General features: G+C 33.7%; 1 protein-coding gene across 1 annotated transcript in view; it reads left to right on the forward strand.

Moving 5' to 3' along the window:
- Positions 1 to 7,619, forward strand: part of LOC144965231 (corepressor interacting with RBPJ 1-like) — a 23,232-nt gene extending 15,613 nt beyond the window's left edge. The window contains exons 7-11 of the mRNA XM_078900339.1: positions 3,568 to 3,656; positions 4,177 to 4,274; positions 4,615 to 4,695; positions 6,560 to 6,637; positions 7,159 to 7,619. Coding sequence (XP_078756465.1) covers positions 3,568 to 3,656; positions 4,177 to 4,274; positions 4,615 to 4,695; positions 6,560 to 6,637; positions 7,159 to 7,466 — 654 coding nt within the window. The 3' untranslated portion in view covers positions 7,467 to 7,619. The remainder of the gene's footprint in view (positions 1 to 3,567; positions 3,657 to 4,176; positions 4,275 to 4,614; positions 4,696 to 6,559; positions 6,638 to 7,158) is intronic.
- Positions 7,620 to 16,860: the final 9,241 nt, after the last annotated feature.

Genomic DNA, 16,860 nt, shown 5'->3' on the forward strand with positions numbered 1-16,860 from the left:
CCCCCCCCCCCCATATATATATATATATATATATATTTTTTTTTTTTTTTTCCCGATATTAAGTCTCTCCCAATTACGTTAAAATTACAACTATTCTTTCTTACCTTTTCCTCCGCCTTCATCTCTACCTTAATACATACCTACCTACACACTAACTCCTTCTACCAGTCTTAGACCGACCACTCACGGAAACTTACATCCTCTCTCCCTTTCTCTCTATCTATCTATCTATCTATCTATCTATCTATCTATCTATCTATCTGTCTATCTATCTTTCTATCTATCTATCTATCTTTCTATCTACCTACCTATCTATCTATCCATCTCTCTCTCTCTCTCTATTTCTCTCCCTCTCTCTCTCTCTCTATTTCTCTCCCTCTCTCTCTCTCTCTCTCTCTCTCTCTCTCTCTCTCTCTCTATCTACCTATCTCTCCTCCTCTCATTTTGTTCATTGATATATATTTGGTATGATATACTAACCACCCAATCAACCGCTCTCTCACCCCCATCCCCATTTTTAAGACCTTTTTGCAGTTACTTTTACTATACATACACATACACAGACATACGCACACGGACACACATACACAAACATATACACATCCTCTCCATTCTCTCTCTCTCTCTCATTCTTTCTCTCCCCCCCCCCCCTCTCTCTCTCTCTCCTTATCTCGCGCCACTTCTTGCATCAACACTCGACGCCCTTTCCTCACATTAACTTTATTTCCACATTTGACAAAATGTGATATTTTGTAAATTTACATATTTGTTTGTGTTTTTGTTTACTGTCTCCTGACGAAGGCCAAGGGCCGAATCGTTGTTTGTTTTGTGTTGTTCCCTTATATATGAGTCACATCTACTCACTTTATATTTTTTATCTCCATACGACATAGTTATTTAATTGTCTTTTATACATAGTTCAGGTTTCCAGAAACGTATTACTTATGCTAGTAATATCAAAGTGCAAGTCATATTGTTGTTAAATGGAGACACAGAGGAAAATATATTATCTAGTTTGATATTCATTATACTTTTTGTTATCAGCACCAGATGTTTTTCTTGTCTCACTTTCTTACTTTTGCTTCTTCTTTGAGTGTACTAGGGTCATATATCTTTTGCATTATTATTCTTATTGATTACTTTTTTTATATTTACCCAATATGCGATTGTAGCACCGTGAAACATTTGCGGTGATGGGTCTTATGGCGATTATAAATTTTACTATTCAATCACATATCCTTGCCTCTTCATTTATTTACTCTTATTCTTATCTATCCGTATTTATTTATTTATTTATTTCCTTTATCTATTGCCCATTTATTTATTCTTTTATTTATTATATATTATTATCATTATCATTATTATCATGATTATATGATTATTATTAATATCATTATTATCATTGTTTTTGTTATTATTGATGTTATTATTGTTGTTATCATACATATATATACATATATATATATATATATATATATATATATATATATATATATATATATATATATATATATATATATATATATATATATATATATATATATGTGCATTATTGTTATCATTATTATCATTATCATTATTATTATTATTATTATTATTATTATTATTATTATTATTATTATTATTATTATTATTATTATTATTATTATTATTATTATTATTATTATTATCATATTCATCATTATTATTATTGCTATTATTATTCCTATTATTATTTCTATTACTATTATTAGTTTTATTATTATTCTATTATTATTATTAGTTTTATTATTATTCTATTATTATAATAATAATAATAATTATTATTATTATTATTATTACTAATATTAGGATCATTATCAAAAAAGAGTATTGTTCAAGGTGGTCACAGCAATAATGACCTTTTAATCTATATAATTTATTATTACCGGTTTTTCATGACCACCATCAGTACTATCATTATTCATTTATCTATTTATTTATTTATTTATTTTAATCTATAGTCAACCACTGCTAGTCCGAGTCACCCTCTCCTATGCACTCTTAAAATCCTCCACCTTACTCCTCCTCTCTTCATATCCCTCCTTTCACTCATTCACTCCTCCTTCCTCCATTCCCCCATCCCCATCCTTCTATCCATCTCTCCATCCACCACTAGAATCTAGGACTCGCCTGGACGCCCATATTACTTGCTCACTCGTCCTTCGCACTCAGTGCCCTCTCCCTCTCACCGTCCCATCCCCACTTGACCATCTCCAACTCTACCAGTTTTAATTTCTTCATTCGGTTTGCATCAGCCCATTCTATTTGTGTTTATTTCTTTCTCCAATCCTGCGGATCAACGATTCCATCATCATCCATTCGATAAGTTTCATTTTCATATTTACTTCTTTTTCCTTTCTCACCTCTTTCATTTTCTCTAATAAAAAGAACCCCCCCTCCCCCAATATATATATATATATATATATATATATATATATATATATATATATATATATATATATATATATATATATATATATATATATATATATATTTTTTTTTTTTTTTTTTTTTTTTCCCGATATTAAGTCTCTCCCAATTACGTTAAAATTACAACTATTCTTTCTTACCTTTTCCTCCGCCTTCATCTCTACCTTAATACATACCTACCTACACACTAACTCCTTCTACCAGTCTTAGACCGACCACTCACGGAAACTTACATCCTCTCTCCCTTTCTCTCTATCTATCTATCTATCTATCTATCTATCTATCTATCTATCTGTCTATCTATCTTTCTATCTATCTATCTATCTATCTTTCTATCTACCTACCTATCTATCTATCCATCTCTCTCTCTCTCTATTTCTCTCCCTCTCTCTCTCTCTCTATTTCTCTCCCTCTCTCTCTCTCTCTCTCTCTCTCTCTCTCTCTCTCTCTCTCTCTCTCTCTCTCTCTCTCTCTCTCTCTCTCTCTCTCTCTATCTACCTATCTCTCCTCCTCTCATTTTGTTCATTGATATATATTTGGTATGATATACTAACCACCCAATCAACCGCTCTCTCACCCCCATCCCCATTTTTAAGACCTTTTTGCAGTTACTTTTACTATACATACACATACACAGACATACGCACACGGACACACATACACAAACATATACACATCCTCTCCATTCTCTCTCTCTCTCTCATTCTTTCTCTCCCCCCCCCCTCTCTCTCTCTCTCCTTATCTCGCGCCACTTCTTGCATCAACACTCGACGCCCTTTCCTCACATTAACTTTATTTCCACATTTGACAAAATGTGATATTTTGTAAATTTACATATTTGTTTGTGTTTTTGTTTACTGTCTCCTGACGAAGGCCAAGGGCCGAATCGTTGTTTGTTTTGTGTTGTTCCCTTATATATGAGTCACATCTACTCACTTTATATTTTTTATCTCCATACGACATAGTTATTTAATTGTCTTTTATACATAGTTCAGGTTTCCAGAAACGTATTACTTATGCTAGTAATATCAAAGTGCAAGTCATATTGTTGTTAAATGGAGACACAGAGGAAAATATATTATCTAGTTTGATATTCATTATACTTTTTGTTATCAGCACCAGATTCTGGCTGAGGCAGATGAAGAGGACCCGGAAGTACAGTTCTTGAAATCTCTTACCCCAAAGCAAAAGAAAAAATTGCTCAAGTGAGTTGTATGTTTATAAATGTAATTCTTATCCATTATATTGGTCTTTATTTATAATCACAATTCCAAGTAATTTGGTAATATGTGCTTCTAATCTAAATGTATTCATAAGCAAATTCGAGTTTTTGTATAATGATGTATTAATATTTAGATTATGATAAATAATTAGTAAACTCTTGTGACCTGAATAATTCATTTCAACTGTTTAATTAAAAACGATCATGATATTTAAATTTTTGTGTAACTAATGATAGGAAGGAGGTAAATATTAAAACATGTTTACAACTCTCTCACTTATAGTGATTTGATCGAAATATACTGGGGACTAAAATTGACCAAACCTTGGTTCTAAATCGTGTTTAAGAAACAACGTATATAGATAAAGGTGAGATTCTCACACTTTGGATTGATATCGAATTTGTTCCTCTTGACTTAAGAAAATAATTATTCAAATTCCTTATTTTTTATTTGCATAACTGTGTGTTTGTTTATTCCATGTAATTATTATATCATCCCACAGAAAACTTAACAAACTCCAGTCATCTGGTGGAAAGGGTGTGAGCAAAAAATCAAAAAAGAAAAAGAAACATCGACACTCCCATCACTCTGATGATTCAGGTGAGAAAGAAGAAAATATTAAGTGGCATTTTGCGTATAGTATCAGTGTTGTACAATTTATGTTTTTCCTTTTAAAGAAGTTTGACGTTAAAACCTATTGCCTTATGTTATCCCTTGTTCTTTGGTACCTGAAAAGTTAGGTTTGAAAACTAAATTGTTATTGGTTTTTATAGAATTATAACATTTTGGTCCTAACTTCAAGTACTTTGTTGAGATTTAGTCACTCATAGCCTGTTTACATGTCAACATACTTTTTGGTCAGACCTTGTAGTTTTCATTAGCTATCTTTGACTAGTTTTTTATATAACCAATGACTTTTTACCTTTTTTCATTGTAACAGACTCAGATGATGAAAAGTCTGGTAGACACAAGAAAAAAGAGAAGCACAGAAAAAGAAAGAACAGTTCTTCAGAATCAGAAGGTAATGATGAGGGAATTGTTTGAGTAAAAAAAAAAGAAAAAAAAGAACAGTGCTGTAATTTCTTTATTTTTGGGTTGTCCACAAGGACTCGGTGGACAATATAAAAGAATTGTATGGTCTATACCTTTAGAACTTGTACCTATTGTAAGAACTTTGATGATATTTTTTAACCCAATGTCAGACCTGATTTAACTTGCCAACATAAACGTTTAAGAAAATGGAAAGGTGTTGGTGTATTTAAAAGTGTTACACCAGAGACCTGTTGTTGTCTCCAAATTGAAGTGAACATTAATTGTCTTCTGAAAGAGTTGTCACCTGTTCACAGAAATCTGACATGAAGCTCATGCTGGGATATGAAATTATGATATCCGTGACTTTGAGTACCATAAGCAATAATTAGTCTTTAAGGGTGTCCAGGAAAGTTGGAAATTGGTCGGAAATTTCATACTTGGTCGGACATCTGCTGTGCATAAAATTATTATTATTTTACTCCTACAACTGCCACCACATCATCATCCCTATCACCAACACCACTCACTAATGCAACCACCACCAATACCCATCCACATCCCATACCATCACTACAACAACTACCACATCATCATACTCACCACCACCACTACCACCACATCATCATCCTTATCACCAACACCACACCGCTACTGCAACCACCACCACATCATCATCCCCATCACCACTGCTACAAATGCAACCACATTATCATCATCCCTACAACCACCACCACCACACCACCATTGCTACAACTACTACTACATCTATAGCACCAGCACCACTACTACAACCACAACTACATCATCATCCCTACCCCCTCCAGTATATAACTACCACCAACGTCACCACTACTACAACCACCACCATCACCAATGCTATAACAAGCACCACATCACTATCCCTAACACCATCACTACTACAACCACCATATCATCACCATCCCTACCACCACCACCTTTGCAACCACTGCCACATCATCATCCCTACCACCATCACAATCACCACTACTACAAACATTACAACTACCACTACACCATCACCTCTGCCACTAGTACCATAAATTACTACCACATCATACCTACAAAAAAATCATATGAGTATTTTTTAAAGTGAAAATGGGGAGTGGGTGGTGGCTTTTGACATTTTATAATCACATGGTACCATTCTCTAAGTAGATAAGATTTTATATGTTGTTATCAGTTTTTAAACTTTTGAAATTCCTCCGAATGTTGTCAAAAATTGCTGCGAGACACATTTTGGGTTGCATCTCAGTAAATTTTAATGAAATTTAAATTTATAGATTATAGTCACATGGATGGGTCATGATGCGTGCTCTGAGAAATTTCCTCCTTTTTGTAACCAGTCGTTTTCACCTTTGCTCTTACTTTAAAATATGGATTGTGTTGAGATAACACTTATTTTAAGTAGGATTGTCTTTTTTAAGCGTATAGAACACTGTGGGTATGGCAAGAATTGATAAAATACCTGGTTGGAAATTTCACTTCTAGGTAGGAAATTTTAAGGTTGGATTTACCTGGACACCCTGTCTTTCTAAGGGAGTACCTCGTATTAGAGCAAGATGTCCTATTCAAGACCAAAAGCACTGCAGGTGCTGCTCGAAAGAGTTGTGAGATAAAGATTTGTACTTTCATACCATTCTTGGTATCAATTTCTTTTTGATCTGAACCAATCCTCTCCGTCTTATGTATGCTTTTTTAGAGGCTTATAAGTACTGATTTGTTCTGGTACAAAATCTTGGTGCTGATATTATTGGATGGTGTTGCTATACAAATGAGATTCCTATAACAAAAAATGAATTTGTACATTCTCTATTTTAACAATTTGCCATCAGATTCAGATCATGAAATGCAGTCCAAAAGTAAGAAAGAGAAACACAGAAAGAACAAGAAAAGGTCTTCTGATTCAGAAGGTTTGTTGATAATAGTTACTCTTGTTAATAGCAGATTGATTCATATGAATATGTTACTTGATGTTAATTTACAAAGGTATAATATATCTAATTTACAAAACAAAAACAGTAAGCCCTTTAAAACCAGATGTTGGACGCATGGTTTTCGATTGCCTGCACCATGTTGTGTTGATTGGGACATCAAACTAATCTATGTTGTTCCATACACCAGTTGCTTAACTTTTGCAGAGTTAAGAATTGTCAGAATTTTACTTGTCTTTCTATTTTTGGTCATAAAAACCCTGCAATAGTAGCAGGTGAGTTCCAAATCAGAATGTTTGCATAATGATACTTTTATATTTTACACTGACTTACGCTACAAAGCACATTGTTGCATATATTTTGATGGTTTAAAGCAACCACTGTTTTGAAGTTTTCATTATTAGAATCAATTTTTTAAATCTGACATATTTTAATGAACAATAACTTCCGACACCTGCCATGATTTAAAAAAAATTTCTTTCTTTTTTTTTTTTTTTCAGACTCATCAAGTGAGAAAAGGCATTCACACAGAGATAATCACTCATTGTCATATTCATCAAGGCAGAGAGAGGACAAATATAGAGATGATAGAAACGTATCACCTGTGAGAGAAAATTACAGAGATGAGAGAAGACGATCACCAAGAAGAGATAATCATAGAGAAGAAAGGAGGAGGTCACCAGCTAGGGAAAGCTTTAGATCCAGAGACAGGGATGAGAGGAGGAGAAGTAGGAGTCCAGTTAGAGGAGATAGAAGAAAGGAAGACAGTCGTAGGGAGAGGAGAAGAAATTACAGTGATAGTGATTGATCAGCTTGTGGCAGAAGGACTATGTTAATATATAATATATTTATGACACTGATAGCGGACTGCTTAATGTACTCACTGTAAAGTTGCTTGATGTATCTTTTTTTTATACTGAGGATTGATATCGATTATGTCAATAAAGAAAATAAAATGATTGGTCTGAGAGTTTTGTGTTTTTGTTTTCCTTCTTATTTAACTTTATATCTGTGAAGTGTAAGTAAAATATATATACGATTTTTATGCTTGTTAACTACAGGCATTACTCATCCCATTCTACATAGCTTTCTGTCTTTGTCCTGAAAGGAGATGGCTTGCTTTTGTTAATACAACGTTTTCCCCACAGCAATGTTATCAATTGTTCTTAATGTAACAGAGTCGGAGATAATCCTGTTTTTTTGTAGCAGTAGCATGAATTGGACATCAAAACAATTTCGAAAATTGCAGTGTTTTTCACCAGACCAAAGAGAAAAATACATTGAAAAGGCTGACAGTGAAGTCTAACAAATTCTAATGTAGGTTATTCAATTTTTTGACTATCTTCCTTTTTACTGGCGCTGATATGACCTAAATGTGTAGCAAGCGCCAAAAAAATCCTTAATAACCAGACAAAAAAAAACCCGTAAGCTTTTTGGCCAATCCTATCCAAAAGATGACCCCACCCCCTTGTCTATACCTACAATGTCCAGAACTAAGACATCTGCTTTAAAGGGTAACATCCTCAGAGAAACATGTCAACATTGATCAACCATAATACAGACTATCTCTGCCTAATACAGACTATCTCTGTATTCGCTATAACCTAGCATTATTTACGTTTTTCTGAGACAATTTATATGCACCTATTATTAAATCAACTTGAATATTTTAACCTTTACACAATATTGGTAATTGTGTGGATTAATATGTGCATACCAATTTTCTTTTGGTTTGAGCGACTAAAAAGTACCAAACACCTCTAGGGAGAGGGGACAGCACAAAGGTAGAGGGCTATGGTTGACTGAGTTTAAATTAAATGTTGAAATCAGCAGGGAAGTCTCCATCGACGCAATCGCTGCTGGCATCACAAGAAAGCCTGAATCCGTTGATGGGAAGGAAGAATCCATCCCACAATACAACCTGTGTTAGGCAAAGCGCCAATGGCAGCTATCAATAGCCTGCGCAGTTTTGCCCAGCAACACTGGAGTTGACCTATAAGACATCACTGCCCAAGCTGAAAACGTTTCCTGTTATTCAAAAAGCATACTATCATCTTTAATTTCTTCAAAATCCAATAACTAGATAAAAGCCAGGACGTCTTCTTAGATATCTTAGTTTTTAAGAGCCCCATATAACATTCAGTAATGTTGATTTCAAGATATTGGTCTTCCTTTATTTATTTTAAATTTTTTTCCCCTCACTCATACTGAAGTTTTAACGCTGACCGGACAATGTCGATACTGTATATCCATCCTGCACCAAACCTTGTTCACCAACGTGTCAGTCTGACGCTACACCATGAAATACAATGCCACCTCTCAGCAACGTGATGGGGATAACAACAGGATCTCAAGTCTTCATTTAAATTTAAAGAAGTTATTAAAAGTTCATAACAACAACAAAAAAAAAAAGGGGAATGGAAAAGGAGCTGATCCTTTATGACACCACTCTTTCTCTATAAACTTGTTGCACCTTTCCTGTTTCAAGTTCAAGGAGTGTGTAATCATTGGAGCTGCTGCTACTACTACTAGGATTTCCCTTATTCCTGTTAACTGTCAGCCCTTTTCGTCCTTGCCGTGGAATGAGATCGTTTCAGCTCATGCCTTGTCTGGAATCCTTTGACACGAGGTTGTATCTGTGATTTTGATTATTTTTCTAGTAGTACATATATATAATCTTTATGAATTAGTGTATAAGAAAAAAAAAATGGGTGTTCCAATTCAGTGGGGATCCTACGCCAACATTAGTGTACACATTGAGTGGCCAAAGGGATGCATAGACATGAGTGGCAAAAGATTATTACAGGCGACATTAAATAAAAATAACTAAAAACAAACTTGAGCATTTATATAGGGCTATGTCCACTAAGTGTGCTCGTAGCACTTTACAAGGTGTCCCTAGCCAACAGCAACACTTAACATGTAAAGATGAGACAGGACTCAACTATGCACCGCTCAGAGCAGAGGTCGAACCCAGGACCGTCCGATCCGGGCGAGTGTCACACCACGAGACCACAGAGCCGTACAAAGTGTGTGTTGTGCCTTTCCTCGGTGCTGGTATGACCCACAAATGTTACAGGCGCCTTATTCTAACCAAGTACATAATCAGAAACCCAGTGCCTTACTGTTTCATGGCAATAGTCAGCGAAGATAAACCTTTTGATTATTTAATCGTTTCTCATTTCCTGGTACTGATATGAACTTGAATTGCAGCCAGCAATGTAAAGCTTCCAGTGGTAAATAGGAACATCGTGCATCTAGGCATATGTGGGCTATGATTTAAATCAAGGTTTTTGCGTATTTAAAGAGAAGAATCCATCGATTCTAATGATACTTTTGTCAAAAGTCCCTAAGCTTGACAAGAATTGTTAGGGCCAATTTTTTTCTGAGTGTGGTCAAAGATGTAGTTTACAGTCAAAATGATTAATCATCCCAAGTAAGAAATGAAAATCTCAACTTCTAGAATTGTTTTCAGTATACATCTTTATTACGTACATACATTCGCTCAGTTTAAACAAACTTGTACATTAAAATATTTAAAACAACAATTAAATTTTGATTTCCCTCTCTTATTCTTTTTTTTTCTTTCTAAATATATACACACAAGAATGACCCCTTTAATATGAGTCTTTAAAAAATGTGATTTGTTAACGTTTAATGCAATAGCAAAGGAAACACTAGTAAGATATACAGACATGTCCCTGTTGGTTGTTGGAAAATCCATAAAGTTGAATCTCTAACTCTAAAGGGGCAAAGCTAGCACAGAAGCACATGTAATTGTAAACCATAGACTTGAGTGATGTAAAGAAAAATAAATCATCCTTTTGTAAATTTCTCCGATATTAAATACAATACAATTGAAAATAATGACATGAATTGTAAGACAGTAGGTCACAAATTTCTTCAGGAATTCCCTTTTTCTGGCTTAAGCCGGAAAACCAGTTAAAAAAAAAAAAAATTTCCAACTGACCTTGGTGAGTTGATTTTTATAAAAGATGAAAGCATTGGTTGTTTAAAGGCAAATGTAAAGGGGATACTATATGGATATGCATCCTTTTCTATGATTTAGGGTGATACCATAATTTGATGAAGAGAAAGCTTTGCACGAACCTTTTTTATAGAAGTGTCTTTACGACAAAAACTTTCAGGCTTTAAACATTTTTTAAGCAAAGGGCATCCCTGATTCTTACTATTTGGGAAGCAGCGTGCCGCAGCGGAATGGATTTCTTCTCGTATGCCTTGAGCAAGTCAACCTCGCCCAGCATTACTTGCGCTGGTGCACTGCGGCTAATGCCGGCGATGTTTCTCTTCCTTAAAAAAATATTATAGGCTACCTTAAAGAGAAATCTTCCAAGGGAAGCAAATAAAGAGATTCTTTTTAAAAGTTACATTTAGCCTTTTTATTATTTATTGATCATTTTTATGTTTGAAATCTCAGCTTATCTCTTAATCATTTTATTTTATCATAACGATTATATAAAAAAAGGGAAAATTAATATCTGAATTTAGCAGAAAATCAAAGGCATTGAAATCAACAATGGAGATAATATATTAATTTCATGTTGCAAAGAGCATTAACAATAATCAACAGAAGACAATTTAGCCGTAATGTTGTCAATACCAACAAACCGATCCATCTATGTCTCACAAATCATCAAGAAGTAACAGTTATCTCTTAATGAATGTGGGTGCTTTGACATCTTAAGAGTAAGAGTAAATAAAAAGTTTAAATTAATTTTTAAAAAGACACAATATCCATACCCATTGATTCATGCACATTGTTTCATATAAAATATTAGTCACTTGATTTTCGCTGAGTTGTCTGGTTGTTTTTTTTTTCCTGTTTTTTGTTTGTTTTTATATTTGGTTACTAAGACCTTACCACGTTTGTTGATGAGTTCCATTTCAAAATGTTAGCACAATTAAATCATAATATTTCACACTGCTTTCCAGCATCGTTACACTCGTATAATTTGACGGATAAAGCATCCAGTATTGGACTATTTTAACTCACTCAACCCTAACACCGACTACATCCGTAGTTTACCCGGGTTTCTTTTCTCCATGCCTTTTTATTACATTTTTCTGAGACAAATTATAGGCGTAGTATCAAAGCTAAATTTTTACATGATAGTTGAATACAACTATCTATGTACATGCTCATTTTTAATAGATTTTTTTTCCAATTTTGAAAAGTAGCAAAAATCTCTAGGATTGAGTGAGTTAATCGTTAGAATAATTGTTTTTAACAACAAAGATCTGGCACCTTATTACAAATGACCACTTCCGACTGGTATCTCTACCTTAAATCACAAAAGGATGGAAAATCATACACAGAAGAAACATGTTCGGTATATTAAGATATAATCTTCACAGTACAGGTGGGTTGATGTAAGTAGATGTTCTCTGGAATCGTCAAATTATATTGGATTATCTTGGGTGGCTTGTATAAAATCATAAATGGACGGGTTGAATAATAATTGTAAAATAGACTTAAGTAGAAATAAACTAGGTCGTGGACTTATCTAGGCTTATAATATTCAATAGCAGTATCGATTTGGTTAAAATTGTTGACCTTAAAAAAAGTTGAACACAAATCAAGGAATTTACCCAATTCTATGACACAAATATTAATATACAAATCAGCTCCAATGAACGTCTCATGCTCCATCCAATAATAGAAGATATATTGTTTAGGCTGGAGAAAGGGATGAAACCCACGTGTACTTATTTGCAGGTCGGATAACCCAATTCATTATGGGGTCATTGTTGTAACGGACATCTTTAAAAAAAAAAAAGACGCAACATATTGCCCATTACAACAATGTTAAACAAGGCCCATAATTAGGTTCGGATGTCAGACCTGCATAGATGTGCTCGTCGGATGAAACCAAAGCGTTCCTTTTACGCCTTTTGTTTGGTCATATTCCTTTTTTTATTATTATTATTATTTTTGCAACGTTTTAATGGTCCACACATGGATACGCTATTTATTAACTATCCACAACTAAAATATTATAATGAAATTAAAAATGACAAAAAGACAATTTTATATTTAAAAAAGTCCCCCCCCCCCCCCCCCCCCCAAAAAAAAAATAAATAAAAAATATTGAGCCTGATGACGCCTGCATACAGTCATCACACAACATACACTTGAATCTCCTTATTTGAGTAATACTTTTAGGTCAGGCGAAAATTATGAACAAAATTCCTTGTTATGATCATCACTCAGGCAAAGACGTTGTACTCAACAACAACAAAATGAGTATTCAGTAAATCAAAATTGAAAAATGATGAGCAGATATGGAATTTGTGGAATAGGACTGTGGAAGTAAAGCAGAACCAATCCTGGTATTCCGATGCTACCTGGAGTAAATTCCTTGGAAGTATCTATATTTTTTTCTTATGGTTCATCATTACTAATTTTCTCTTAACACATATGTTTTGTTTTGTTTTTAAGGGTTTTACGACGCTTGCAACACATTTAGGTCATATCAGCGCCAGTAAAAAGGAAGAAAATGGGATAGTAAAAAGTTCTAGAATTACGATTAAAGTTAAAGCACCCACGAAAAGGTAAGACAAAGGGGAATTGGTTCAAATAGGAAAACAAATGTAGATTCCAAGAGCATACTATCAAAGTACTTAGTTTGAGATCACCTAAAAGTCTCATCCAGAAAGAAGCACAGGTCCCAACTAAGAGGGATACACTCAAATGTTTACAAATCATATAAAATATTTAAACAAAATACAGTGCACAACAGAGAGATGATTTACAAGGAAAAAAATATCATCTCCCAAAACTAACTATACATTTGAATGCATCCCTCCCAGCCAGGGTAGCAGGCCAGGGCCTAGACAAAACTAAGTAATCTCATTCTAAGACAAAGACAAAAAGCATTTTGGAAAACAGATATAGGGGAAAAGAAGACAGTATGTACCTCCTTGCCCACTATGGGAGTCTTAACACATACACCCTAATATTAGGGTTTCGACGAATAAAGACCCACTCGAGAGTATTTCTTTTGTGATCACAGATGTACAACAGACTATGGCTATACACGTTTTTTATTTAACTTGGATATGACAGAATCTACTCCTACATAGATGTTCATTAGATGTGAAAAAGCTTCACAAATCGCATATAAGTCATTTGTTCATTGGGTGTGATAAAGCTTAAGGGCCGAACAGATCAAAATGAGCAGAGATTCAACACGGTAAAACATTCATATGAGCTTGTATATAACTGTAACAAAACATTTTTATAAACATATTGTGACCCATCGTCTCAAAACGGTATTATTTCTAGGTGAAGTTCATGATAGAAATAGAATTTTGAAGCTTAACTTTTAACATTTGATTTAAGTTGAGATAAATGACTTTCTTAAGAAGAGAGAAAGAGAATCCCATTTCTTAAACTTCAACTAATTACTTTGTTTTTATCATTTTGACTTTACGTTAATTCACGTCATCTCGTAAATGTTGACATGACACCAGATTGACATGGTGGGCCACATATGTAGTTGTAATAAAAACACAACAATAAATAACAGTATCAAAACAAAATGATCTAACGTCCAAAAGTAATCTCCTCTCTAGTAAGTCTTTTAAAACCTGTTCCTGTACTCTGCCATACTCTAACCCCCCCCCCCCCGCCCCCCGCCCCCCCCCCCCCCCCCCCCCCCCCCTCAAATAATAAAAATAAATAAATAAATAAACACCAACGACAACAAAAGAAGTAAAACAAGTATATCTAAAATGTTTGCCGTACTCTGAAAAATAAACAACACGCATTTAAATTTTTGGCCGGAAAAGCTCGTCCTTCCAACGGAAGTCCCAGGTTTGAGAGTTTTTGCCAAGATGAGAGTCATTTTAATCGATCGATATTTGAAGGACGAGTTTTCTGGCAAAACCGAATGTTAAATAAACGGTAAGAAGTGTTTTCCAGACTACTGCAGTACTTGGATTGCACACTAGTGCTACGCAGTACAGGAACAGCATTAAAAGGCGCATACACATTACAATTTAAAGTTTAGCAAATGAGAGAGCATTCTATAAACTTTCATTTGGTAATGTAGACATACAGGAATAGGGAGATGGCACATTAGTACTGGGAACTCACTTTTGGACGAGACAGTTATTGGTACACTATCGACAACTTATCACAAAAAATAAAATACGCACACAGACAACTACACCCAAACACACACACACACACACACACACACATATATATATATATATATATATATATATATATATATATATATATATATATAATATATATTATATATATATTATATCTATATGTAATTTATATATATATATATATATATAATATATATATATATATATATATATATATATATATATATATATATATATATATATTATATCTGTGTCACAGTAAAGGTTGTTCACAATTATCTTATTAAATATTATTTTATTAAGAACTGAATTCATCTCACTCCAGTTATATTTCGGTAGGCTTAGATAAACTTTACCTTCTAATATTAGATCGTCTTTCCTTTTATAGCCTTCCCTCGAATTAATTTCTAATTAGTGAATACTTTTCGTTCTACATTCTGTCACGTAGCCACTTATTATAAAAGCTGATAGGTCTAACATTCTACACTCACTTCTCTCCACAATCTATGCCGGACGGCCAGTCGCTCTATTCCTTATATATACTGGAAGATTTTTATCTTTTGGGACTTTGTGGAATTATATCTCCACCATTAAGACGCCGGAGCTTTTAACTTTGATTGTATAATCTTCAAGGATCAAACCTGAGCCCGCTGTCAAAGAACTATACAATAACCCCTTACCAATTGCCTGGAAGTGGAATTTTACGAGCCCGAGCCTGTTATCAGAGGAATATATCATCCAAGCCTGTCAACTGCCTGGAAACGTAAACTTACGAACCTGACATATTATCATAAGTTACGTAATATATTCACATCTCTATTTGTAACTGCCACGATCACTATTTATCTCTTTAAATTAAATTTCACCATTATTTTTATTTCATTGTAAACAAATCGTTAATTGTTTTTCATTTATAGTAACTAGTAAATCCTGGGGCCTCATTCTACATATATCTTTATGCATAGTCGAGTAGCTCTTTACTCACTTGAGACCATGACAATCTGTATGTAATTTATATATATATATATATATATATATATATATATATTATATATATATATATATATATATATATATATATATATATACTAAATTGATGAGTTCTTGAAAGCTTATATACAATGAAAGTTAATATAAATTTGTAAGTTTATTTTTACATCAATCCAATTTACACTATTTATTGCACTTTAAGCTGAAAACACAACATCTTAGAGTATATACAAAACTTTACAGATATTGACATTTATTAGTAGTATTACTAATACCTAGTATCGATGAATTGCTTTTGTATTCATTTCATATCTTTTAGAAATTGATAAACTGATACTTGATGATTTTTCTTTTGTTTTGTTTTTTTAATTTTATATTTGGCTTATAATAATACAATGCGAGGAAACGTAGAGATTTAAATTGAGCATTTATATAGCGCAATATCCACTTAACGTGCTCAATGCGCTTTACAAGGGGTCCCTGGTCAACAGCAACATTTAACAAGTAGGACGAGACATGACGCCTGTTAGGCGATATTACAATTTTTCGGACAAAGACAACGCTGTTAACGGCCAGGTACTCATTTTACACCTGAGTACGGTGAGAGAATGTGAGTAAAGAGTCTTTTCCAAGGACTCAACTATGCGCCGAGCGAGGCTCGAACCCAGGACCTTCCGATCCGAAAGCGAGTGTCATACTACTAGGCCACATAGCCGATTTAAATGCATCTAATAATAATAATAATAATAATAATAATAATAATAATAATAATAATAATAATAATAATAATAATAATAATAATAATAATAATATAATTTTAAAAAATGATGATGATGATGATGATGATGATGATGATGATGATGATGAGAATCTTCAAACAGCGGTTTACATTTATTTGCTATCAACATAATACTGATGCCATTATTTTTGTAAACTAATTTATTACAAGCCATACAACAATGTAACACGATATCGAAAGAATCTCTCTCTCTCTCTCTCTCTCTCTCTCTCTCTCTCTCTCTCTCTCTCCCTCCCTCCCCCCCTAACCCCCCCCCCCCCCTCTTTCG

The sequence above is a fragment of the Berghia stephanieae genome, chromosome 2 (assembly GCF_034508935.2).
Source record: "Berghia stephanieae isolate SIO BIC M18660-M18661 chromosome 2, UCSD_Bste_1.3, whole genome shotgun sequence".
NCBI lineage: Eukaryota > Metazoa > Mollusca > Gastropoda > Nudibranchia > Aeolidiidae > Berghia > Berghia stephanieae.